Source organism: Aphelocoma coerulescens, chromosome 14 (assembly GCF_041296385.1).
Source record: "Aphelocoma coerulescens isolate FSJ_1873_10779 chromosome 14, UR_Acoe_1.0, whole genome shotgun sequence".
In the NCBI taxonomy this organism is placed as follows: domain Eukaryota; kingdom Metazoa; phylum Chordata; class Aves; order Passeriformes; family Corvidae; genus Aphelocoma; species Aphelocoma coerulescens.
Window position 1 is genome coordinate 5,973,054 of NC_091028.1, and position 25,777 is coordinate 5,998,830.

Genomic DNA, 25,777 nt, shown 5'->3' on the forward strand with positions numbered 1-25,777 from the left:
TAACTCCAACGTTACCCACCCCACCTGGTGTAAAGTGTGCAGAAAGGAAAACAACTCTCAGAATCCCAGTGGTTTCTATCAGCCATAGCTACTCCAGAGAACAGTGGGTAGCCAGATTTGCCTAAATTAAACCAGGAAATTCAGCTGCTAAGCTTTTGCCCAGGATTTCCCAGAGATGCATTACAGCTCTCTGTCTGATTTGCACTGAATGGGCATCAGCCATAGCCAAATTTCGGGACAGTCTGCCTGATAAATCATGACTGACACTACATTGTATTGCAGGAATGAACTGTTTATTTCACAGCTGCCAACATTATTCGACTCTTTAGAAACAGTCAGAAAAACAGATGTGTGGTACACAAAGTCCAGGATAGCCATGTCTCCTCCTCCATCAAGCTCCCTGCACTAACTTCTGATCTGAGACAGCATCTGCAAAGTCCATGAAAGCTGACAGGAATTTCAGCTACGTTTCTGATGAAGGAGATGAATTTAAATACTTGATTCATTGGAAAATACTAGAACACAATCCCATCACTCATTCCCATGTGATGCTTTACAATATCTAAGCAATTTAAGAGTATAAGGAATGAATATTTTCAAGTTGTAGGTACTTTATAAGAAATCCTATTCAATAGAGAAGATTTCCTCTTCTGTTCTTTACTTTTCTTAAAACAGTTGCACAGGAGAAAAATCCATGTTGCACCACAATAGGTACTTACTGGCCGTCTGATCAATGGATGATTTACAAAACCAATTCAGCTGAAGTTCATAATCCTAAACAAGAACTGGACAGAGCCTTGCCTAGAGAGGAAGGGAATATCCATGCCTCTGTGTTTGTGCATTAGAGCTATATATATGAGATATATTAAAAGCCAATGCCACAATTTCAGTTTAAGGAGACATGCACAAAGTTATGGGTGCTCTTATCCCTTCTACTCACATGGAGTACCAAGGCATAACCCACAACCACGAGGTCCTTAGTAATTAGTCTCAGTGGTTTAGGAAGTACGGTAGCGGCAGCTTTAGTTTTCAGTTGTTCTCAGAGATAAAAAATCCCCAACCCGACAGTCCTAATTATACCTTCATGCCACCTCTTTCCCCAGTATATATGATTTAGGCTTGAATTCCTGAATGTTTTAAGAAGTTGTATGAAGATCCAAGTTCAAAAAGGGAACAAGTATGGACTGGATAAGGAAGCCTGTCAGAGGAGGAAACAGTCCATAAAGCCTGTGAGTGTTTCTGCCACGGGATGGGATGGGATGGGATGGGCACACCAGGCTGCCAGAGCGTGTCTGTAATCAGTTCAATGATGTGGCAGCCGATCTGGACCCGGCTGACCGCGGACAGCGGTGGCATCGCAGCCTGGGGACAGCGGATGCAAACCCGGGTGTGGGTGCAGGTGCGCCCGGCCGTCGCTACACAGCAGCTTGGGGGACGTTTGCCTTGACTGGAACTGTGGCTGGAGCAGCTGGGAAGTGCATTTCCACAGCAGCACATGACGAGATCGCGAGGTGAACGAGTGTTTTTAAGCGTGCGCAAAGCAGCGGTGACTTCCGTCTGTTTGTTGGGACTGTGCCCGCTACAGCGCAGAATCAAGAAATGGTAAATAATGTGTAGAACGGAGAGAAAAGTGATGCCGCGGGTCCGAACTCCCGGTGCAAGCCCCTCAGCCATCTCTGCTGGGCGCTGGACCCGGGCCCGGCCGTGTCACAGGGCTCGGCCCTCGGGCCCTGCGCGGCCGCCATCTTCCCCCGGGGCCGGGAAGGGAACCACCTCCCGGGCGGACTCTGCCCCTCAGCGGAGCCGCGGCGGCCACTGCCACCACCCGGTACCGCCGCGGGCAGCGGCTGCCGGGGCCGCCCGGGGCCAGGAGAGCCTCACCCGCTCGGGGCGGCCCCGGGGCCGCTGCCGGGGGGGGCGCGGGCGGGGCCGCCTCACGCCAGGGGCGGGGCCGGGGCCGCGCGAGGCAGCGCACTGCGCACGCGCACCGGGCCGACGCCCCCGGCACGGGGCTGTGACGGCGTAACCAAACCCGCGTTAGCCCCGCCCCCCGGGGGTCCCGCTTGACGGACACGAGAACAAACCAATGAGCGCTGGGAGCTCCGCACGGACCGGCTGCGCCGGGGCGGTGGCGACCAATCGGACGCTGCGGGCGGGGCGGGCCGGCTGCGCGTTCCCAGGCGCCTCGGCCGGGCTCTCAGTGCGCTCGGGGCGGTGCCGGCGGTCGGAGTGTTTGGGGCCGGCGGAGCGACGGGCGGGCCCGGCATGGGGGTGAGGTAGGGCCGGCCCGGCGCACGGAACGAGCGCGGCCGGCTGTTGGGACCGGGTGTACGCGGCGGTGGGACGCGGAGCCGGGCGGAGGATGGAGGACAAGAAGGAAGAGGGCGAGGCGGAGATCCAGGAGCACGGGCCCGAGCACTGGTTCAGCAAGTGGGAGCGGCAGTGCCTGGCCGAGGCCGAGCAGGAGGAGGCGCTGGCGCCGGAGCTGCAGGACGAGGCGGCGGCGCAGCCTGAGCACAAGCAGCAGAAGCTCTGGCATCTCTTCCAGAATTCGGCCACCGCCGTGGCGCAGCTCTACAAGGGTGAGCACGGCCAGGGGCCTGGGGAGGGCACAGCTGGGGCGGCTACGGCCGAGAGGCCGGTAGAGCCTGAGCGCGGTGGACTCGGGGCCCGGGCAGTGGGGGGGTGGGGGCGCCGAGCAGCCGCGGAGCCGCCGGGGTGGGGACGTGCCCGCAGCGGTACAAAGGGGCCGAGGCGGCGGGAGGAGCAGCTGCCGGCCCGCGGCCGCCCTGAGAGACGGACGGGAAAACAAAATGGCGAGAGGGAGGGGGAGCCGCGGTCGCGGTCCGGACAGCGCCCGGGGCGGCTCCTGCGCCGGCCCGGCCCGGCCGCACCCCCTCCTCCGGCTGCCGGCGCTCTCGGGCCGTAGCGCGGCCGCAGGGTGTCGGGGCGCTCCGCCGGGGCCGCGCCGGGAGGGTCCGGGCGGCGGGGGCGAGCCCCGAGTGCCGGGGAGGAGTGGGGGGGTGGGGGGTTCGGGAAGCCCGGCCCTGCCGGCGGCTACTGACGCCCAGCCCCGGGAAGAGACTCCGACAAAATGGCGAAGAGCGGGGCCGGGCTCATTGTGCGCCGGGGCGGGGGCGGCCGGGCGCTCCCCGCCGCGCTGGGGGCACCGCGCCCGCTGCCCCGGGCGGGCCGCTGCCCGCTCGGCCCCGATCCGGAGCTGCCTCCGGAAGGTGGAACAAAATGGCGAAACCTAACATGGCCGTTCGGAGCGGGTGACTCCAAAATAAACAGCGTGTGTCCTTCCCTCCCTGCAGACCGGGTGTGCCAGCAGCCGGGGCTCTCCCTCTGGGTCCCCTTCCAGAACGCCGCCACTGCGGTCACCAACCTCTACAAAGGTAAGGGGCTGCCCCCCCGCTGCCCCGGCAGCCCTCCCCGCCGAGCTGGGCCCTGCTCTGCCTCCTGCCCCGGCTTACTCATAAGTAGGGCCTGTTAATGTCTCTTATTCACCCTGATAAAATCTAACCCGAGACTGCTTCCTGAATCTTGCAGGTTTTCCCTGGGCCACTTTAGCTGACGGTAGCTGAATCTTTTCTGTTGCCTCATGTCAGTGACTCATAAACTTAAAAGCTATTTTACTTTGAGCCCCTTGAAAAAGGGTGTCTTTAATATGTGTCTTTTGTGCATTCAGGGAAGCTTACAATGGTTTATTAAACAGTACTGAAATTCTCTGCATTGTGTATATTTCATGGTGCATTAGATGTTGGGGTGTCAGTATAATGCCTTCGCTTTTGTGGTGGAGCACAGTTGGGTTTAGTGTTCATAAAATTCTGCACAGATGTTATGTGACAGAAAGTTTTATCTTCTTGTGGCAGTGAGGCTTCTTAAGCAAGCCTCCCAGTTTATTTTAAGCACTAGAATGTCATTATGGCTGTGTCCAGTGTGCTGTAAGAAGGCACTGTTAGCCAGAACTTTGATAGGAGTGTACTCTGCATGTGGCTGTGCTTTAATGCTGGTTTAATGGGTGTTTCTGAACTCTGGAGTTCTTTGGGTTGTCGTAGGAATTCTTGTCTGCAGAAGGATCATTCAGTGGTTTTTGGTTTGTTTAAAAGGTTGTGCTAAAATGATACATATCAGGAAAGGCTGAAATTGGCACATTGTGATTCCTGTTGTTACTGCCTTCCATTCCAAGGGAGGGAAGTGTTTTAAAGTTCCAGACGTTTGTTTTTCTGGCTTGTAGTTTGATTTTTTTTTTTTCCCTTGAGGTTGGTTTTTTTTTAAATGTCTGTACAACATTATATGTAGTTCTATCTGTATGTTCCTTCATATGCCTTCAGTTTTGTCATTTTGGATTTGCTTTAAGCAGTTGAACTTGATGTGTTTGTGATGGGTGATCAGATTTCTGACAGATGCGGACTGAGCAGGGAGGAAATGTTGATGCACAGCCCGTGCTGCCAGAGACTTGCCTCCTGCAGAAAGTGCGTTTGAGTGCTTTGTACGTGTGTCAGGTCATGTAAAGGGGCAGCAGCTCAGAGCAGGAAGGTGCTGGCCTGAGGGATTGGGTCACTAGAACGTGGCTGGGGATACCAGTCATTTGAGAATGGTGGTAGTGTAGCAGCAGGTAGTGTTAATAAATAGTCTGGAATAATTACAGTCTGTCTTTAAAAATGGCATGGCTCTCCCTTACAGCATCTTTAGTATGAAGATTTAGTTTGTTTATTTCTGTTTGATTACTTGTGCTCTAGGCAAAATGAGCCCTCATTTTTGTTGGCAATGATGTGATTAACTGAAGAGTAGGTGGTCAGGGAAACTAGAATTTAAGTTGGAAGCTGACTTTAGGCAGGTGTAATGTAATGCTTCAAAAACCAGCACCTGAAGCAAATGTTTTATTCAAACAGATCTTAAAGTGCTAGAGTACCTGAGTTACTCAGGAATGCTATTTTTCAATTTTCAGTTAACTTGCAAGTCAGTAGAAATTTGGTGAGAACGTGGTAGAACCAGCTAAACACTGTCATATCTGACAAGTTGGAGTCTCTTACTGTGAACTTGCTTTCCCTAGTGATGAACATGGCTCTTAAAAAAACCTCCTATTTTTCACATTCTCAGTACTGTTTGTTTTGGAGGACTCTGTCAAAACACTGGAGGAATACTTGGTGTGGTGAACTGAACATCACAAACTGCTTCCTGCCTTGTCAGCTGGTTTCTGATCTGATAAATACTTGGGTTTTTGAGGCATCATCTTTTTAACAAGAGCAACCTGAGGAATGGTGCATAATGAGAATGCCATGATGTCTTGAATGTCAGCATTTCTTCTGAATATAGATTAGAAGTTTAATATCAAACCACACTGATGGTCTTACGTCCTGAATTTCTGGTGCTGGTGATAGAGGCTGCATTCAAGGCACTTGATTATCTTCCAGATTGCACTAAAAACATGAAAACATGGCTTGTAATGGAGGATTTAGAACTTGAGGCCACTGTGGAAAGTTTTAGGTACATGTTAGAATAAGACTTCTGAGCTTATAGTTTGCCTTTTTATTAAAAAAAAACCCTGAATATTTTCTAATGCTAATTTTGACTTGGTAATTTCAGAATATATGCAGTTTTACTGCTTAGGTTTTGCCAGCTTAACTTTGTAAACAAAGTAGTTGTGGCTTTTACCATAAAAATCTAATCTTCTCAGGGTAATGATGCCTGAAACTTCTCTGGGCTGCATAAGCAGTCCGTGTTTGACCTCATACCTAATTCACAGTTAGCACTTTGTAAAGCATTCTCATACACAAAGAAAGCAGGGTATTGATGTAAAGTCAGCCTCCAAGCCTCAGAAGGACACTCCTGGTATTTCAGGAAGTGATTAAAGGAATATTTTCACTTCCGAGTTGGCTCCAGAGCGTTTGGGCAGCTTTTACTGCCAATGCATTGGAGTCTGGGCTGCTGTGGAGTATAAAATGGCAGAAGGAATAACCTGTCATGTTGCCATTGCTTTCAGAGGAGTTAGCATTTGTAAATGTAGCCTTTAGATTACAAAGTAGTACAGGCAAAATACTCTTAGAGTGGGTAAAAGTAACAGGCTAAGTGTACTTTGTGTACCTGTTTAGTTTATATTCCAAAAGCACCAAGATTTAACTCAGCTCGGTTTGAGGTGGTTTTGGTCTGTTGTGTTAGGTTTGAAGTGCTGCTCTTCGGCAGTGTAGATTTCAGTGCTATCTTCTATGGACTGTGCAGTGGTGCCTTAGAATATAAGTCCAAAAATAGCATTTAGTAGTGGTTCTTTCTGGGTTCTGGAGTGTGAGAAAGCTACATTAGATGTGGATGTCACTGTTTGTAAGCCAATATCTTGGGGTAGCTGTTCTTAAAGAAATAGCTTCATGTTCTGGGCAAACGGCTTTTGCCTTGCACTTCATTAATAAAACAAGAATATAAAATGCTGTTTAAATCAGCTTTGCCACATTGAAAAAAATCCATGGAATTCAAGTGAACAAAATTGGAGTGCATATGTTGATGTCTTTTAAAGAGCAAGAGCAACATAACAATATTTTACATTAAACTGAAATAGCTGTTGTTAAAGCTCTGATAGCAAACATATGACAAACAAGATGAGCATAATTATGTAGTGAACTGGATTTGTCCCACCTGTTACTGTGGTTTGAAAGTTACTCAAACTGGTAGCCAGAAATACACTTCCCAAAGTTTGAAAGCAACTTAATACATGGCATTTAAGTCTTTTGGAGGCACAGTTGTAACTGATGTGCACAGGTGACTAGTTACATCAACAGAGTGAAATTGCATTTTGTAGTAGGATTTATTGCAAACAGTGTGTTTAAAGCTTTTGTATATCAAAAATTGCAGTGGGATCCTAAACGGGGAAGGATACTTTCTTAGCCTCCCTTTGTAAATGGTATGTTGCCTAATTGAGAGGCAGTGGAGACACTCATGTTCTAACTAGTTTCAAAACTATGGTCTATGAATTGTCTCTGCAATTGAAATTCAGCTGAAAATAGACGAACTTGAAAGAAATCTGAATTTTCAGGCAATTCCTTACCTGTCAGAATGAAGAAAAGCAGTTACTCCTTTCTTATCTTGGGGCTTCCTGGCTGTATTGATGCACTTTGTGTGTCTGTTGTCCATTGATTTAAGTGTCTTCCTCAGACTGACAAGCTCTAAGTGTGTTTTAATGTAAATAAACAGTGCTGTAGTGTCCACCTGAAGTACAGTAAATGCTATTTAAGTGGTGCTGGAGTTGCTGTTGACTGACTTGTAAAGAGGATGGAACATTTTGGCTAATACTCTCTTTAGGTTTAATGGAGCTCATCTTTGCTGCTGCAGCCACCTTGGTGCTGCCTTGTGGTGTAACCTGTAGAAGATGTAGATACTTCTTCTTTCCCATGGTTGACAGGAAGCCACATCAGTGCTGTGCCATGCTACACATTGCTGTGTAACACTAAAAACTTTTTTCTGTCTTCTTGCAGAAAGTGTGGATGCCCACCAGCGAAGCTTTGATTTAGGAATTCAGATTGGCTATCAGCGTCGGAATAAGGATGTGTTAGCCTGGGTTAAAAAACGCAGAAGAACTATTCGAAGAGAAGACTTGATCAGCTTCCTTTGTGGAAAAGTCCCTCCTCCAAGAAATTCTAGAGCTCCCCCAAGACTGACTGTAGTATCCCCTAACCGAGCTACTTCAACAGAAACTAGCTCATCTGTAGAGACTGATTTGCAACCCTTCCGTGAAGCCATAGCTCTGCATGGTAACAGTCACTTTTTCAATACTACTTGGTTAAAATTGGGTGGGGGTTCTTAAAGCATGTTTGGCATATGTAATGTGCCTGGTGTTCCAGCTGTAGGTATCTCCTTCATTCTTTAAGGGAGCTTTTGCATGTATAAGGCATGTGTTGGCTGCTAAAAATTTGTATAGCTGAGTATTTTGAATGAAGAAAAGGTATTGAATAAAAATGAAATTTGGGTCTGTAATACTCCACAGCTGTGAACTCAACAGTTAAGTATCAAGTCTTGGTAGTGTTTTTGAAGCATGAAGAGGCTTGGCATTCATACCAATGCTAAAGCAAACAGAATTCTTGGAAAATGGTAATGCTATGCTGGCAACTAGTTAAATATTAAGATTTGACTACTAGCAGGTTTTTGGGGGCTTAGGGAGGGAATTTGATGTCTGAGGCTTCTGTCTCTAGCTCTCTAATACCTTTGTTAGGCACTGGATAATGCAGTTTAGCATTCTGCTTAATATACCCTGGAGAGGGTGTTTCATGTGCACATTTTTGAAATAGAGTCCTGTTCAGAACTTTGTTCTAGTTCACTTTCAGATTTACATATCTTCCAGTGTCATACTGAATTGCCTTCCTTGCCATCACCAGCAGTGTTGGTGGTGTATGTAATTTCAGATCTGAATATTCAGTAGCTTATTCTGTATTGAATTATGATTTAGCAAGTGAGAGACAAATGTGCTTTAAATTGCTCTTGAGGTGAGATGAGGCAGTTCACCTCTGGCTGTCATGCCTTCTAAAATTCAAAAGGGTAGCAGATATCTTGAGGTACAAACCGTAGACCATTCTAAAAGTAAAAGTTAAGCTATCTAGAAGTGCAACCTAAATGAAAGTTTTACTGTCTGGGTATTCTCAGTGGGGTTAGAATTGATGACTTAATTAGACAAGTGAATTCCTGAAAATGCAGTCTTTGCTTCTGCTGTGCTGTGGTGGTTTTTCAAGATACACAATCCGGACAGTGTTACTCTAGGTGACAGCCTAAGTCTGGTGTTATTGGCTACTCTGTTGCCATTTAAACCAAACATGCTTCTACCTAGTCATGTCGGTTTTGGCAGTTTCCTGTCTCATACTGGAAGCAGGTTAGGGAATTCTGTGCACCCCTGTTGCTTACTCATTGTAGATAAAATTAATGAGAACAACTGCAGAAGTTGGCTCTCACTATGACAAACACCCTTCTAAAAATGATTTTCTGAAAATATAGTTGAATCTGTGGAGTTGGATTTAACTGTAAGGGCTCAATCTCAGGTGAGAGGAAGCTTAGGTAGGCTCAATTCAGCACAGTCAGCTCTCTGAGTAAACTCAGAGGCATTTTTATTGGTAATATGGCTCTTTTTGTGTCCATGTATCATTTCCTAGCATCTGCTTTCTGTAGAGGTGGTTTATGGAAGTGACTTCTCTATAGCATGAGGATCTGAACAATGATGCATAATGTTTTCCATATTTCATAATGTATTGCAGGGTCATGGGGAAATTCTGTGCTTTGTAGTGTCACTGAAGGGGCTCAAAATGTACTTTTCCCCTTCATCAGCTGGTTGACAAGATTACATGTCAGTCACCTTTTGGATTAGGTTCTCCTGATACCAGTTTCAATCTGGTCCTTGACACAAATGCTTTTGTGCTAATCCTTTAGTGACTAGGCTTATATTGGGCCTCATAACTGTTTTTATGATGTCTACATTCCTCCAGCTTCTCCCCCTTTTTTTTTCTTCAACATTAGGGAAGTTGTGATTAAGCAATCTCATGAACTCATTTCCTATTTATTGTAGGGCTTCTCAAAACTATGTTTTGATTTTGAAACCTGCCAAGGATCTTCAGGTGTGTGTAAATTGTTCTCATTAGGCCTGTGCTTATTGTAATTTTTGGCACATTCTTTGAAAGTGCTGCTTCTAGGTATTATGAGGGAACATGAGAACCTGATAATGGTGAGCAACAGTCCAGGCACCGAGGTTTTGAGGGGAGTTTCTAACTGGCATGTAAAGGAGCAAGGCTGTTTTGTGCTGGTTGGCTTCCTGGTGGGAATGGAATATTTCTTTATTGTTCATGTGGATGGGTTGAATTAGATTTGAGGGATAATGTAAAACTTTTCTGCTCACAGCAAGACCTCTTTTAGTGAAGCAGAGATAGGTATGAATAGCCTATGGCACCAAGTAAAGCTCAGTGAAAGCAGAACTGGTGTAGTGACTTCTCAGAAATAGGTACTAATACATGTCTAAAGACCATGGCATTATAACTTGCTGGTCTTCCCCTTTGACAGTGGAAAATGCCTGTTTTTTCATCATGTAACCCCTAAATGCATCATAAACATGTCTGAAAATTTTGACAGAAGCAGTGGTAACAAAATAGCTAATAATTCAGTATTTCCTGGAACATCAAACACAATTCTAGGTGTATGCCCCAGACTAAAACATTAGAGAATAGATCTTTTAGGTATCAGTACAATCTTTAAAGTGTATGCTTCATCCAAAAAGAAATATGTTAAAATTGGACTTTTAGCCTTGCCTCTTCTGTCTACAACCCTGTAATATCTGACTTATATCTCTGCAAGATGGTTGACAGTTTTTTTGACAAAAGCTAGGGATGTTGAACCCAGAATTTAATCTTGTAATACTGATTATCAAGTCTTTCTACTACAAGAAAACTTATCTTGAAAGCAGAACAGTAGAGAAGTACTTTTTATAGTAGCTAAAAGCAAATTATCATGACAAAAAATTAAACATGAGGATGTTTAAGGTGTATGTGATCTCCCTTTTAGCTCCATGGCACCTGTGCTCTGCAGTTGTTACTGAAGTCTTTAGTGTTACTTAGTGAGAATGAGACTTTGGAACCTTACTCTTGAGAGAGTAAACTCTGGTAAACAAAATCTATTTCCTTATTACCAGCTTTTCATTGTTAGTGTGCTAGTGGGTAAGCTTTGAAATAAAGCATGGCTGGCAACGTGAACTGTGAATATTTGAAAAGAAGTTCAAGCCTTTTAGAAAAGCTGGGTAGTTATCTCAAGGTAATACATGATGTTTTACTCTGAAGTGCCAGTGCATTTTTCTGAAACTTCAATGAAACATCAGTCTGATGGTTGGTGTTTTAAGATGCGGTAGTAGAAGATAATAAATACCTTTGTTGTCCAACATCTCAATTAGAGAGTTGGGTTTTTAACTTCTATTAGCCCCTGAAACGTGATTGCAGCTAGGGAGAGTGTAGATGTAATCTTGACCTACTCTCTGGATGTGTATTGACATTTCTAGTTCTGTAAGAGATAAGTTTCAAATGACAGAATCACATCAATCTGAGCTAACAGTACAGGATTACCAAACACTGCCATGTGCTAGGCCACTTTGTGCCTGGCTGTGGCTGGCGTACCAAGTCTTGTGCACAGCCCATATCCTTTACTGTGGGATGTACTCCATGTTTCACACAGCACCCTTCCCAGCATAATGTGAGAAAATGCTGTGATTTGAGGAGGGGAAAGAAGCTTGGAAAGGTAATGTTGAAATGCATTTGACTTGAGCATTCTTAAACAAATGTCAGGTGAATTTGGGGAAAAAAATAGGGCAACAGTACAGTGAGAGAATATTAGTTCTTTTTCTCCTCAGCGTTAATGTTGATGTATATCATTCATGTGATTGGGTCTCTTTTTGGGTAGGCAGAACACTTGCATGTAGAAGTGTGTGGCCTGGCCACTTAAGAGCCTGAATTTCCACTAGCCCTTCATATTTGCTTGTCAAAATACTAAAGTGCAGTTTAAAACAGAGCATTTAGCAGAGTGGAGAAGCAGAAGTTGGTAAAAGAGGGGGTGGGAGAACAGAGTTCAGATTGGTCTGACAGTTTAATTTAAAGGTTGTGTGTATGTGTAGCTGTGATGGAATTGTGTGTTGGTATGTGCTGCTAAAACTTGCTATTTGAGCCAGTACTGTGAAAGGGTGAATATGACATAGAGTGACAATGATCTCTCTGCATGCCATTTTGTATTTATCTGGGGTTATTAACTAATTCCTGCTTTAGTCACACTTATCTCAGCGTGAATGTTCCTTTTGATACTTCCTGATTAAAACTTCTTGAAAACAATAGTTAATACTATACTATACTGAACAGTAGCTACCCAGTATATTATGCCATGGTAGTGACCTGAATAAGTCCTACATGGATGTGGTTGTAGTGCAGATGAAAGAGCATTTACAGTTTGTTAGGCCAGTGGTGATAAACTTGCTAATTTTGAGCTGACAGTTTTAAGTATTTTGTAATCCATGAAACATACTTTCAGTCAAGAATTCTAATATCTTGATAGTTTTGGAGGGTACTTTGTTGTAAATTGGCTAGTATTGGTCACAGCTCTCTCTAATAGTACTATGAAACCTTTAGAATATAACTTTTTGTAAAATTGTTTATGAAATGTCATATTGTTGATGTCTGAAAGATATGACAGGAATGAGAATGTACTAAGTACTGCAGAGTATTTGAGATATGCCCTCCACTTCAAACCTTTCCAGTTTAAAAAGGGATTAAGAGCCATGTGTGCTTTCTTAATGGCCTCTAATAATAAAGGAGATGTCCCTGATAGAAAGGAGTGTGAGACTTCAGAGGTGGTTGTGAGATTGTGGGAAGAGTAAAGCCACTTTAGCAGCTGTTTGGATCTCGGTCCTGTTATATAGACAAAACTGATGTGCCTGTGGTTAGGCCACGTTAATCACAATATAGAAATTTGAGGTTGGGAAATGGTGTTTGCTGACAGTCATGTCATCTTACCACTTCCTAGTGTCAGTTATTGCTTTAAATGTTTTGGGAAGAGCTCTGAGTCCACTGAAAGCTTAAACTCAGAGTAATTTACAGTAAATGGTTTTTCTGAGATTTCCTCTACCTTGCCATAGCTTCCTGAGAAAAAAACTTAACTCTTTTCCCTGTCAACCAAAAGTAGATTCTTTGAGCATTGCAGATTGTTCTCAGAGATGTTGGTTACATGAAGTTGCATCTTGATATTTGAATGTAGGCCTTGAGTTTGCTTTGACTCTTCCATGTTAGCTCAATTAGCCAATCCTAAACTGTGATCTGAGTGTTTCATTTGGCAGTTCTGCTCCCCTGGATGAATGGGCAGTGCTGTGTAATCTGGCTAACTGCCAGGAACCGGTCCCAGGTTGTCACTCAGTCTGTCAGCGTACCCAGTCTTGACTCTTACTAGTACTAAATACCTGTGTGAGCTACAAGATTAACCTGTAGCTCTAAGTCCATGTTGTGATGCAATATCCTTGTATTCTGATCTGTAGAAATTAATTCAAAGCTACTCTCCTGTCTTAGACATCACGTTGTATTGAAGATTTTAACTTGTAGTTAACTTCTCCTGAAGGTTGTGTATCTAAATGTACACTGATTCAGTATTACCTAAACACTGGGAAGTCAATGACTGCTTTAGGCATTGCTTGTGAACTTTAGCAGTCTGCTTTAGATTATGCTGCAGTGTATTACAGGTGCATCTTTTAACTGTGTCTACTATTTTAAAGCATGCTTGTTACTTGAAAAGGCTCCACTTAAAACCATAGTTCTTGAGTGGTGCTGAAAGATGTCTTTTCACATCACAGGGAAGTTTTGGGGTTTATTTAGAATAACTTTTCTCCCCTTACTTGGGCACTAGACGTAATAAAAAGATGTCATGATAAAACTGAATTACTATGTTGCTCATTTGGTATGAGTTGTATAACAATAAATGACTGATAAGTGATGTAAATTGTTGACTCTTAAGTGTAAGTAATACACTGAACTTGTGTGGTCACAGCAGTTTTGCTTGGAATAGCAATGTGGGGGGAAATCTCTACAATCAGTTTGGATTTGAAAAAATGTCACCTGTATGCTGTCAGATTTTTTTCAATTTAAATGTACAGGATGAATTAATGTTTTTTCCTAATGTATGTCATGTCAGTTGAAATTAAACTACTGATGTCTTTGAATTGTGAAGTGATTTGTTACCTGCCCAAACTGTGCATGTTGGTAGTTTATCCAAGTTATGGTATCTGAATTGGCTTGTTCTCATACATCTGTCATCAAGTAGCTGCTTTACTTTCTTGGTTAGATGCATGGGAAATTCTTTTCCTAATGGTTTTGGATTTAAGTTTGACCTTAATCCTGAGAATAATGTCACAAACCTTGTTTCTGAGTTACCTTTACACTAAAACAGCTTCTGCTGTTTAAATAACTTCTGCCGTTGAGAGTGAAAGATGATTTTGCTATTAATGAAATCTGCAGGGCGCCTCTCAGAGTTCAGACCATGCTTCTGAGCCCTGTTTGAACACCACTTAGAGCTGTAAGCAAAAGCCCTAAGAAAGCATTAGTGATTAGTGGCTGTTTCTACTGGTTGTTACATAATGCCAGATCTGTGTAAAAGTATTTCCTGTGCTGTTACAAGTTCAAAGCTTTAAATGTTCATTCAGTACTGTTCCATAGAATGAAGTCGGTTGGCCTGCACCATCCTGACTTGTGTGTTAACCTGCCATTGCTGCGGATGGCTTTAGACTTCAGCTTCTAACTGAGGTTTCTGGTGAGTGTTGTTGTAGCTCTAGCAGTCCTCTCTTCCCAGAGCCTCTGAAGCTGCCTATTTGGCCTACCAGCAGCTGGTGGATTGAGTTTTGTTAGACTTGACTTGTCAGTCAGTGACTTTTGGCTGCTTACTTGACAGTATATGGAGATGTAAATTAAATGACTGCACACACAAGATTTATGATGGCTGGACAGAACTATAGAATGTTTGAGACTGGAGAAGAGAGCTCTAAGATTTTGATAGTTGCTGAGAGTGGAATCTTCTGGGGCAGTTTGACATTTCCTTGTTCTTATTGTTAGAAAAATATGCAGATCTGTCATCTTCTGTTCATTATGTTTCCTAGGGTCAACAGATATTTTTGTACTTTCCTACTAATACACAGATTTGAAGATGTTATGATAGCAAAGATGTTTGTCTTATCTCTGTGCTCCTGTTTATCTCCAAATACAGCCTGAATTGCAAATTGAGAAGAGTAGTTAGGCTTACTAAACTTATGTTTTGGAATGTCCCACTTTTGTAAAATTGTTATGTTACAGAAGGCAGAGTTTAAATTGGTATGAAGTTCATGGTTGTCTTTTTATGGCCTTGTTTCTACAAGAAATAAACTTCAGTTTGAATCAAACACTATTAACCTGAACACCAACAAAAGTTCTTGCAGGGTGCCTGTGATAGTGATTTGTATCAGATCTGTCGATAACAAATTTTGGGTAATTGTCACGTGGTTTTTCTTGCTTGTTATTTAAGTGCCTTTCTGAATTTACTAATACTAATGTGTTGGCTGTTAGTGTTAGCCATGAAATAAAGCTTGTATTTATAACCTAGCTGTGGTGTACACCTGTCTGCTGCCATACTGCAGTTTCCTTCAGGGAGTGAAAGGGAGTAGGGTGGTGGTATTGAAACAAGACTGAGTCGGTTCAACGGGAAAGTCCTTGGCAGGGCTGTGTAACTCTTGGTCCAGTGTGAAGCCTTTAAATTGAAATAGTCTGCTCTTGAGTATGTCCATGTTTTGAATAGCAAGTCATGCTGATGCAGTTAATGTTTGCCAGAGTGTGTTGTTACAACCTGGTGTATAAACTCACTTTTAATGTCATAAAAAGCAGTTCTGGTAATGACTGGATTATTCCATGGACTGAAAGCTGAGAAGGTGTGCTCTGGACTGGAATGGTACAAATAGTAGGATGAAGTGCCTTTAAGATCTCAGCGGAATTCGGCTGAGTGCGATCCTTTCTGGCGCACGTGGGAACTGAACTTTCTGTGCTGTCTGACTGAAGCCCTTTTTCTCTCTCTCCCCAGGTCTTAGTGGTGCAATGGCTAGTATAAGTGTTCGCTCGAGTACCCCAGGCTCGCCTACTCACGTGAGCAGTGGCTCCAATGCTAGTCGAAGGAGAAATGGACTCCATGATGTTGATTTGAACACTTTCATATCAGAAGAAATGGCACTCCACTTGGACAATGGTGGAACTAGAAAGCGTACCTCAGCCCAGTGTGGCGATGTCATTACAGACTCACCAACTCATAAACGCAACAGAATGATCTAAACTGCAAAAATTTCAAACCCACCATGCTGCTTGAAAGCCACTTGATCCTCAGAGTACTATTGAAAAGGAAACATGAGGCCATCTTTCCATATTCACTGTTTAAGACAAAGAATTCAATAAATGCCATAAAGGAAATTTTAGATATTACATTAGATGCCTCTTGTAACTGCGGCTTTCTTAAACTATATTCTTAGCAGAGGACATCAGATATTGTGTAGTAGTTAGCAAGATCATCATAGGCGAACATGTATCTGTTCCAAGGCTAAAAGTGACCTTACTTGTATTATTAAAGGAAAAGGAAATTTCAGATGTTTATTTGGCTATAGAATTCTCTTTTTTGTCCTTTATTTCCTGCTTTGAGTATTTGCTTAAACAGTATTGCCAGTTTGACTGAAATTGTCTACAACATGACTTGGCATCTTTGTCAAAACTGCAGGCTTCCATTTTTGCAGCACTGTACCATGCACCTAGTTTCTGTATAGTAACAGTGTGCAAGTTATAAATATTGGACTGTACCCTTTTTAGTTTTAAAAGCAGTTGCTAATTCTGGTGATTGTGTGATAATGTAAAGAGGTGCTATGATGGTCATGCAATTAATACTTAATATTGAATCAATACAAGGATCTTTATTGGATTCACTTTGTGTGTTCTAGTGCTCTGAAGTAGCAATATTAAACTTTTCCCCGATTAACTTCATAGGCTTTAAAATCAGTTTGAGAAAATATATGTACTTATTGGTATTATCCTTGTGGTAATCATACACAGTGCAGACTGCACCAGTGCTGACCTAAATTTAGAGAAAAATGTCCTGTAATTGGAAAATAGGCTTTTCTGTTCAGTATTAGTGAAGGGTAGGTTTTGTGTACACCCATATCCTATTTTACATTTCTTGTGAAGTAATTGCCCATTGGTGGGGAGGGGTGGGAGGAGAGGGAATGTGGGGAATAGTTGGAAAAGGGGTGTGTTCTAACAAGTAAGACTTCTGGTCACATGTGGAAACTTGGACTAACTTAAACAAGATTCTGTGTGATGCCATCCCCTTCAGGAGGGCGTGACATGCAGGTTCTGTGAAGTGCTAAGAAAATAATTTAAAACTGGAAGTTGATTATAAAACTCTGGATAAACATGCCATAAGCATGAATTTAAAAGGATAAATGGCTTTCTTTTTGTGTTTAGCTTACATTCATAGGATTGAACTCTGGCTGCCGTAACTTAAGCATAGTCTAAAACTGATCTAGAGATCAAGACTGATCTGCTGCAAATCTGTTTCTGAATGGGGAAGGACAGATGTCAGTCTCGGAGTGTCCTGACTATTTTTATACATAGAGGGAGGAAGTCTTTGGTGGAGAGCTCTGGCTTTTAGGCCTCTAAATCTCTGCCTTGGAGAGGAATAACACAGGAAGAATAAGAAAATGAAGAGCTCCAAACCTGCACGTTGGGAAAGGGGTATTTAGTGAGGTGGTATGCATGCTTTAACTGGAAGCATAGGTTGATCCTGGGATTAAATGTAGCTATGCTAGATTCCCAATACTAAAAATTGTGGTTTCTGGCAAAGTTAAGGCACCTTGAGCTCCATGTTAATACACAGCTCTTCCAGACTTTTGCTTACGTGCTTGTAGAGTCAGATCTCTTTTGTATTATCTTTGCTGTTTGAAACAGACTTCACTGTAGGTTTGCCCTTTTTACCCTGGTGCCCTCTCATTGATGTCTGTTGTCAAGGCAAGACAGCAATGCTGTGTGAGTCACTCAAGGCTCTCTACTTGAGCATGATCTCCTTGCCTTGTGGTGCTTCCATCACATTTCTTTACACTGAAGAGTCCTTGAAGATGTCAGCAGTTGCACAGTACTGTAGTGAGAGGCTCTGTAGTTCATGGACAGCTGTCACAACTGTCCAAAGTGAAGTGGTAAGAACTGCTCCAACCCCACCTGTGTTACATAGCTGAACTTGCACATCACTTGGAGACTCAATATACATTAATTTCAGTTACTGCTATTAACTACAATTCATAAGGTTTAGTTTATGTAAGATATTAATAACTGCATAAAGCTAGTTTTCATTTGGAGACTGCATTTTCAGCAAAGATTTTGAAGATGGTATCTGAATATATGTTAGTATTTATTGGACTGAAGGATTTGTTGGCAGAGGGATTTTTCTGTTCTGAAAGAAAGGTGGAGTCCTAAGCAGAAAGGACATGTGTGAGAACCATTCTTCAGCTCTTCTGTTTATTTGTTAACTGGCTTGTACAAGCAAGATGCTTATGCTCTGCAACTTCTAACTCACTTTATTCTTAATGTGCTAAAGGTGACATCGTACTGGTATCAGTTCTGCACACAGGAACTGTAGCAGTGCTGCTGGTCTAGCCCAAATACAGAGCCTGTTCAAATTACTTCTTCCCTTCCTTGCAGTGAAATAAATCCTGTTAATGCTCTGAAGCATTAATTCAGTTTATTACCATCTAAAACTAAATTTGTCTGGCTTCTTATTTAATTAGTGCCATTTTTCTTCGAAAGAAAGCAGACTTTGATATTAAACTGGTTGCATTAATTTTTTTTTTTGCTTATACCTTAAATATTTGGCGACTTTTGATTGTTTTTCATTTAGCCCCAACTGTTGTTTGCTGTTTGACCTCTGCCAGAATGATCAAAAATGCATGTATTCACCTGATAAACAGGAGAACAGGTTGTCTCTTAAAAAAAAAAAAATAAAAAAAGTCCAGTACCTGTTGCTTTGAAGACTATTTCTTGTGCCAGTGTAGAAAATTGATGTTCTGGAAATAGCTTTTGGCTATTATCCAAACCAGCTCCTGGAGCCAGAAGTGAGTTGATTTTCAGTAAGGAACACTGACTTGAGAACTGTTTAGTTTGGTAAAATGGTGCTTTACTTTTGCTTTCTCCTCTGAGTCGTGCAGTTGCCCGGTCTCTTCTCCATGTACATCCAATCTAACCTGAATGTGCGGCAGTGACATAAAGTACATCCTGCACTGAAGCTACTGAGCTTGGCTTGCTTATTAATGAAGTAAGTTTTAAATGTTCAATTTAAATCTATATTACAATAAAGTAATGCAAAAATGATTTTGGCTGAAATTGAAGTCCTGCAGTTAAACTTACTTTCAAATGTGGTTTACCCAGCTGGAGTAATAGAAACTCTAAGTCATAATAAACCTAATAAAAAAAATTACAACTAATCAGGCTGCTTTGTAGTTCTTTAAGTTTCTGAATAATACAGTCCATGGGTAATCCCAAATAAGATGTGATTAGTGTGAGTTGACAGGCTGCCTTGGTTGTGTAGATCAGGACTTTCCTTGAATGCAATTTGGTGGTAGCTGTTTGGTGTAGCCATACACGCAGGTTTTTCTGTTGTCCCTTTTGGACTAATGAAGGTACAAAAAATTGGGGTGTACTACATTTGTACAAGATGTTCTGCAGACTTCAACATCACTAATACTTCAAAAAAAACATCTTAAAGGGATTTAAGTGGCATAGTTTAGGAAGTTAAGTGGTGTTGACTTCAATAGTAGAGCTTTCAGTGTTTTGCAACAGACTCTTTGGACTTAAGTGAAATCAGGTGCTTTAATTAGCAGCATTTCCTGCTTCTTGTGGTTGCCCCTAAACCTGCAAACTATTTTCCACTTGCTTTATCAGCAGGTTTTAGAATTCTATTATGAAGGAAAGCTTTATTTCATAGGAGCTTTCAAGTTAAAAAAGTATCTTTTTAATTAATGTTAACATTTTTTCACTTAGACAGTGAAATGTTCAGCAGGAATTTAGAAAGATTCTTAAATGGCTTCTAAAACCCAGCATCTTTCAGTTATTAGCCTAGAGCTAAGTAATCCTTTGGCAGCAATGAGGAATGCATGCCTGATGTGTTCTGTTGGGTTCTCTGCATCAGGTGGGGCTGATGTGGTTGTGTGGGGTGGCCACAACACCCCGTGGGCTGCTCATTCCAGAGCCTCTGGTTGTGCATGGCCAGGAGGAAGGCCCTGGCACTCCTTGTCTGTGCATGGGACTCCTGGGATAGGTGGAGCCTGGGGAATTCCCTCAGAGCCCTGAGTCAACACTGGTGCTTTCTGCTGCGTGGGTCCCGCTGGGCCCCTCTCAGACTGTCTCCAAAGGACAATGCACGTGGGCTGTAGTGGATAAACCAACCAGCTTCCCTTCTGTGTAGGAGGGAAGCACCACCTGGCTCTGGGGGTTTTTATGAAAGAGATGGAAGCCACATGTTCCTCAGAGGGTAGTGAGATTGCAGCGTTTCCCATGTGGTTTTGGTCGGTGGTGCTGCTGTTCCAGCAGTTACTGGGGCTGGGGAACACTGGGACTGTCTTTTTGTTGGCCACGATGGGATGTGGGGGTAGTGCACAAGGTACTAGGATCTCCTTGGAATCTGCTGTGAGCCCAGTGGGCTGACACTGCCTTGTAGAAAATCTTAAAGTTCAGTATTAAATGTATGGTTCAACTGGCTAAAACAGCATATAAGACCAGTCTTAGTCATGCTTTGTAATATCTCACCATTTTTCAGTCAGATTTATTTTAAATTTTAAGGTGAAGCTGACTCTGGATGCTATAGAACAGCAAGCTATGCATGAAGGGGAATCCTACGGTCCCTGCTGGTGTTGTCATGGTGCAACAACTTTGCATCTTAGTCAGAAAAACTCAAGATGTTTTTCCAGCTCTGAAACTCAAGCCATAGGAATTTTTTTTTTTTGTATTTTGAGCTCCTGGTGTGTTTTTTACAAAACGTCGAAGCAGAGGATACAAAATGTTTGTGTTTAAACCAGGTGTGCTCAGAACCTTGTTCTGTTTCTGCTGGAGTTCTGAGAGGCCCACGTCCAGCTCTTGCCCATGCAGCCCTGTGTACCTGTGCTCACAGAACAGGCCAGTGCTGCCTGCTCCAGAGGTTAGAGTTTGTTACTTTCCTGGGCATTTCCATTTTTATATAGCTGTTTAAACCTAGCTTTCTTGTTTTGAAGTGAATTCCTTGAGTACCATCTATAATGGGGTATGCAAGATCAAGATCGGGAGAAAATATCAAGTTCTGTTGTTTAACTGAGTAGTTAGTTGATCTCATATAGTTAATAACTCAAGTCTCTAGTGTTCCCTCTCTGCAAAGTGATGGTCTCTAGATCACTTTCAAACCACAAAAATCTCTGCATCTTCTGAATGCTTTAGGCCAGTCTTATGGCTGTTCTTAAAAAATACCTACTGTGCTTTTTTGAATATATTTCAAATTTCAAAGCTCTTGGGAGAGACCTTCACCATAAGTTTGAAAGGGTGATATTGCCATATCTATTTCATAAAGTACAGCTGAAGATAACTAATGTTGTCTTCAACAAAAGTGTTCTAATGCCTGTTTTCCTATTGTCTCTGAAAGCCCCAACAAAAAGAAATGCATGATTTGTGCTTAGAGGTAAGTGAACTTAGCTGAGGGGGACCATCTTCTAGAGACTTGCATTGAATGCCTAACCAGTAATCCAACTGTTTATTCTACTGAGGGAACTATAATTTGTATTTTTGCTTTTATCTCTAAGCTTTTCTGCTGAAAACTCCCTCAGTGAAACCTGTTTTTTCCTGGCTACATTTAAATTACTTCCTGTGAAAGAGCATCTGTGATCTCCCATGGGGTAGGCAGGCTTTTTTCCTCTCCCTGGAGAAACTGTTGTCCTTAATGTGAGTCACTCAAGATGCGTGTCTTGCTGCTAAAATGAATTTTAAAGTCTTTGATTTAAGTGATTGCAGTTTTCAGAGCAGGAATCTGCTGAAGATGCTCTGAATGTTGTAGCTGTGGAGGTTTGTGTGCCTCCATATGACAGTGCAGGGATGCAACTCATTTGGAGTCTGAGATTATTAATTAAAACCCGATTTGTCTGCATCTGCTTGCTGTGTAACAGCTTCAGATGTAGTCTTGCCAAAATTCAGAATTCCTTAGGCCTAGATGCATATCCCAGAATATGAGCCGTTCATCTGTCCTGTGTAGAAATTTTGCAGAAAAATGGGTTCAACACATTTAAATCCCAACAGCTGGGTCTTTAATACTTTCAACACAAGGCCTAAGAGTTCCCTCTGAGGAATTTTCCAGGTTGGCTTGATCTTTCCTGAAGCACGACCCACAAGCCTTGTCTGCATCTGGTTTTCTTCCTCCTGTGTGTGCCCATACCCAGAAAGCTTCTCCCTGTGCTGAACACAGCCTGTCTGCAGGTCCAGGTGTTTCTGGTAAGTGCTTGTACATCATTTGTGGTGGTTTTATCAAGTTAACATAATTTTGGATTGCCTGCAGGTTGTAGGGCTTCCACCCCTGGAGATACTGCAGACTCCATCCTGTTCTTGGACCTGCTTTGAGCAGAGATTGCAGCAGGTAACCTCCCAGGCTCCCTTTCCACCTGAATTAGTCTAGGATTTGCTCTGTCCTGACCTTTTCAACATAGTTTTTCTCTGTGAAGGAGTAAAAGGCACTCCTGTCCTTGCTGCCAAGCCATACCTGCTGCTCAAAGACACTGACCCCTGACAAGAATAGAGGAATTTTCCTTTCCTATGAGGCGTCTACTCCTCTGGAAACTTACATACAGGTTGTCATCAAAATTGCTACTCCTAAGCTTCAAAGCAGAAACCAATCCCAAATTTGACTCAGTGGATTTCTTGTCTCCATCTTGCACGTTTCATGAGCTTTGAAGTAACTGGGTGGATTTGGGCTGGACTGTGAATGTGCTGGTGTGTGCTGGGAGTTTGTGTCACCTGATGGAAGCATCACCTCCAAAGGAAGGAGAACATCTGCCAGAGCCTGGTTCTGATAAAGGCATAAAATGCCATTTGCTAAGGGCTGATACACAATTAGAAGTCTCGAAGTGGTTCTGTATTAAGGCCGAGTCCCCTCATTAACGATCTGGCAGGTTGGTAACTAATCCGGGGAACTGGGGAGTGAAACGTTGTATATGTTGGATTCTGTTACTGTGTGTTCTGATGTGATTTGACACAGGGAAAGGGCAGAACTGTGAAGATTAGATACATAATCAGTTAAGGCTCTAACTGTCGTTAAGTCTGTTTCTTCTATGACTCGTTGAGAGACCCTAACCATGACCTTACACCTGTTATAAAGGTCTAAAACTTTCTACTTACTGGACAGTGTCTCAGAAAAGCACCAAATGGGGTGTTGGCTTCTTGAAATTGTTTTGCAATTTAAACCTGAGATACTGCCTGAAAAATAGAACTCGGATTAGTTATTCTGTTTCAGCCTAAGATCTCCAGAAATTCAGCTTATTTGAAGTTGCTCCAGCACCTGAGTGAGCAGAGATGATGCACAGATGGTCAGCAGGAGATGCTGAAAAATTGAAGGAATAAGTGATGTGCAAGAGGTGGTACAGGAGCATTGGAAGGTGAAAGGAATTTTCCTGTGGGCTCTCACTGCCCTCAGCTGCAACAGCTCTGGGCTTAGACTGGGGCAGGTTTGTACTCCTGCTGGCCCTGGTTAAGCATTGGCTGTAGTGGCCAATGGATGGCTTGGGTGACTTCAAAAAGTCATTTTACAATGGTCCACATGCAGTATTACACAGAGCTACACAAAGCCAAGTAGCCTAAGTTCCCAAATAAAGCCATGATGGAGTGGACTCCTTTCTCCTTCTTTAAGCCTATGGCTTTGGTTCATGGTTGAAGCTCAGTGGAGACATGTCTGTTTGTGTCACAGGGGATTTCATGGGAGTGATGCTGATGCTTTAAAATATCTCCCAAGTTTTTTTAAGCAATGCAAATAGCTCTTGGGATTATTTAGCTGCTATGCCTAGTCCCTTTACCCCTTTGAAAACCAGTCCTTCAGCAAACAAAAATAATTCCTCAGGTGGTTCTTGCCAATGATTTGTTTCTTTGTGAAACAAAATGCCCAGAGTCAAGTAACAAGTGCTGTGCTCAGAGGCTCTAAAAAGTGGTGATATGCTGTTGCTGCGCTGAGAATCTCATTGCTCTGAGAAAAAAACCCAAACTGCTCTGACCACAAAAAGGAAGGTTTGGTCTGAAGAATGTGCAGCTACGTGTCAGCTGTCCATGGCCTGTGGTGCAGGGCAAGATGGCAGCAGTGCTCCTGCCAGGAGGCTGGAAAAGGCACGAAGCACCAGGAGCTCTCATCTGCTGCCTTTCCAACCTGCCTGGCAAGCACTCGAGTAGGTGTGAACAAGGATCTCTTGAAGGAATGCAAAAAAGGGCCACCAGGGTCCATCACCTTGAACTTGCCCTTTCAAGTGTTATCTATAAATATGGTTCCCCAGAGCAATCCAGCTGGCACCCTCTAGTCAAGCTCATCATGATCTCAGATAAAACTGCTATCAAGTGGAGCCAGATCTTCAGCTGCTTTATGGAGCCATGCCAATTTCCACTGCTTGGGAAGGAATTGGAGGAACTTCTTCCCATGCCGGAGCCTCACAGGAAAGAGGAGGAGTGAACCTCCCAGCAGTGGCTGTGCTGCAGATCACTGATCTTTGCAGGGTGCAGGTAGAGAGGAGGAAGAGAGAATCCTCTCAAAGGTTACAGAGATCTCATGTCCCTAAGTCCCATGTGGTGGTGGAGCCCCTGTTTTTTTTGGGAGTCTCACCCTGGAGCATGCCCATAATGTGGCAGTGATCCAGCTACTGCCTAAATATTTTTAAAAAGCAGCATTTGTCCCCATATTAGCAGGAAGAGAACAGGCAAGGTGGTATGGGCAGCCTGAGGTGTGGGGAATGAGTCCTGGCTCTCCCAGGGTCTGGAGTTTTGCTTCTTGTGATTTTCTTTTGGAATGTGGCATCCAGCAGGTTGTGCCAAGGAGATACTCTGCCCTGTGTGATGGCAGGGCTGCATCCCTCCCCTGTGGGTTTGCTTCCTAACAGTGTCTTTGCCTGCTCCTGTGACTGGTGAGGAATCAACGCTTTTTTTTAGCTGATGAACTCCTAAGATTATCAGATGAACAGAACTATGCAACAGAAAATCTTGAATTTACTAGCTGTATTTGTATCCTTAGAAGCGCAGTGTGCTGTCATCTTGCCTTTATAAAGATCAAAATCCATCTTGACAGCCTGCTTTGCCTACTTTCTCAGTGGCTGAAGGGAACTTTGCAGGCCCTTGGAGCAGAAACTGTCACTTTTTGTTAATCCTGTGTGTTTCTTGCATTTAAACTTTCAAATATATCAGTAGAGCTGGTGTAATCTCCTTAATCATGACTTTATTATACAAGAGTAACCCTTGAATACCTAGCCCAAAGTTAACTCTTTCAGAAAGCAGTAAAATGGGTGACAAGGTGGCCAAGATGCTTTTCAGGTGATCTGCTACAACCTGTGGCACTGCCCAGCCCAGCGAGGTGAGGCTCAGGCTGGTGCCTGGGTTACTGCAGGGAGATGCATGAGGCAGTGGATGGAGTGATGCTTTCCCACTTCTGCTACTTGTATCTCATTCTGCTTTTCATTTGTAGATGTATTGTGTCCATTATCTGCCACAGTGGCACTTAATCCATGTGGCAAAGCCCAGCCTTAGCATTTCACATCATGAAGCTGGTAATACATTGCAAATTAAACAACATTATTTGCTCTCTTTTCTTCTCTCTCAAGTTTGTTTCCATACAGGACGTGCTGAAGAAATGCAAGAAGGAAAAAGAAAATCAATAGTTATTGATGCTAAAATACTAATGTTTCTTCAGAATGAGGGGTGGAATAGAGTGAACTCCCAGGAGTTCACTGCAGCCCTGACTGCAGTACTGCAGAATTTGCAAGAGCATTGGAGAGCAGACGCTGGGTCAGCATGGACAGGGAGAGAAGAGTCTGTTGTGAGCTGGCTTCCCTGGATTCTCTGAAGGTCTCTGACACCTTGCAGAATGAAGCAAGTGCTTTGCAGTGCCTGTCCTGTGTGTCAGCAGGGGAATGGCTCCAGCATTGCCTGCTGCCCTCTGGGCCTGCAAAAATCCTGACAGGGTGTGCGTCCACTGCTCCTGGGTGGATGCA

General features: G+C 43.3%; 1 protein-coding gene across 1 annotated transcript; it reads left to right on the top strand.

Annotated features, from left to right (window-relative positions):
- The first annotated feature begins 2,181 nt into the window (after window positions 1-2,181).
- Window positions 2,182-18,919, top strand: HAPSTR1 (HUWE1 associated protein modifying stress responses). The gene is made up of 4 exons (XM_069030401.1): window positions 2,182-2,582; window positions 3,318-3,398; window positions 7,470-7,745; window positions 15,586-18,919. Exons 1-4 carry the CDS (start codon window positions 2,363-2,365, stop codon window positions 15,828-15,830), a joined length of 822 nt encoding a protein of 273 aa, XP_068886502.1. The 5' UTR covers window positions 2,182-2,362; the 3' UTR covers window positions 15,831-18,919.
- The last annotated feature ends 6,858 nt before the right edge of the window (window positions 18,920-25,777 follow it).

Bases quoted from the DNA above. Each gene is read 5' to 3' on its own strand.
- HAPSTR1 (XM_069030401.1), top strand. From the start codon at position 2,363: ATGGAGGACAAGAAGGAAGAGGGCGAGGCGGAGATCCAGGAGCACGGG. The intron at 3,399-7,469 runs GTAAGGGGCTGC...GTCTTCTTGCAG, and splicing joins GGTCACCAACCTCTACAAAG to AAAGTGTGGATGCCCACCAG. The intron at 7,746-15,585 runs GTAACAGTCACT...CTCTCTCCCCAG, and splicing joins TGAAGCCATAGCTCTGCATG to GTCTTAGTGGTGCAATGGCT.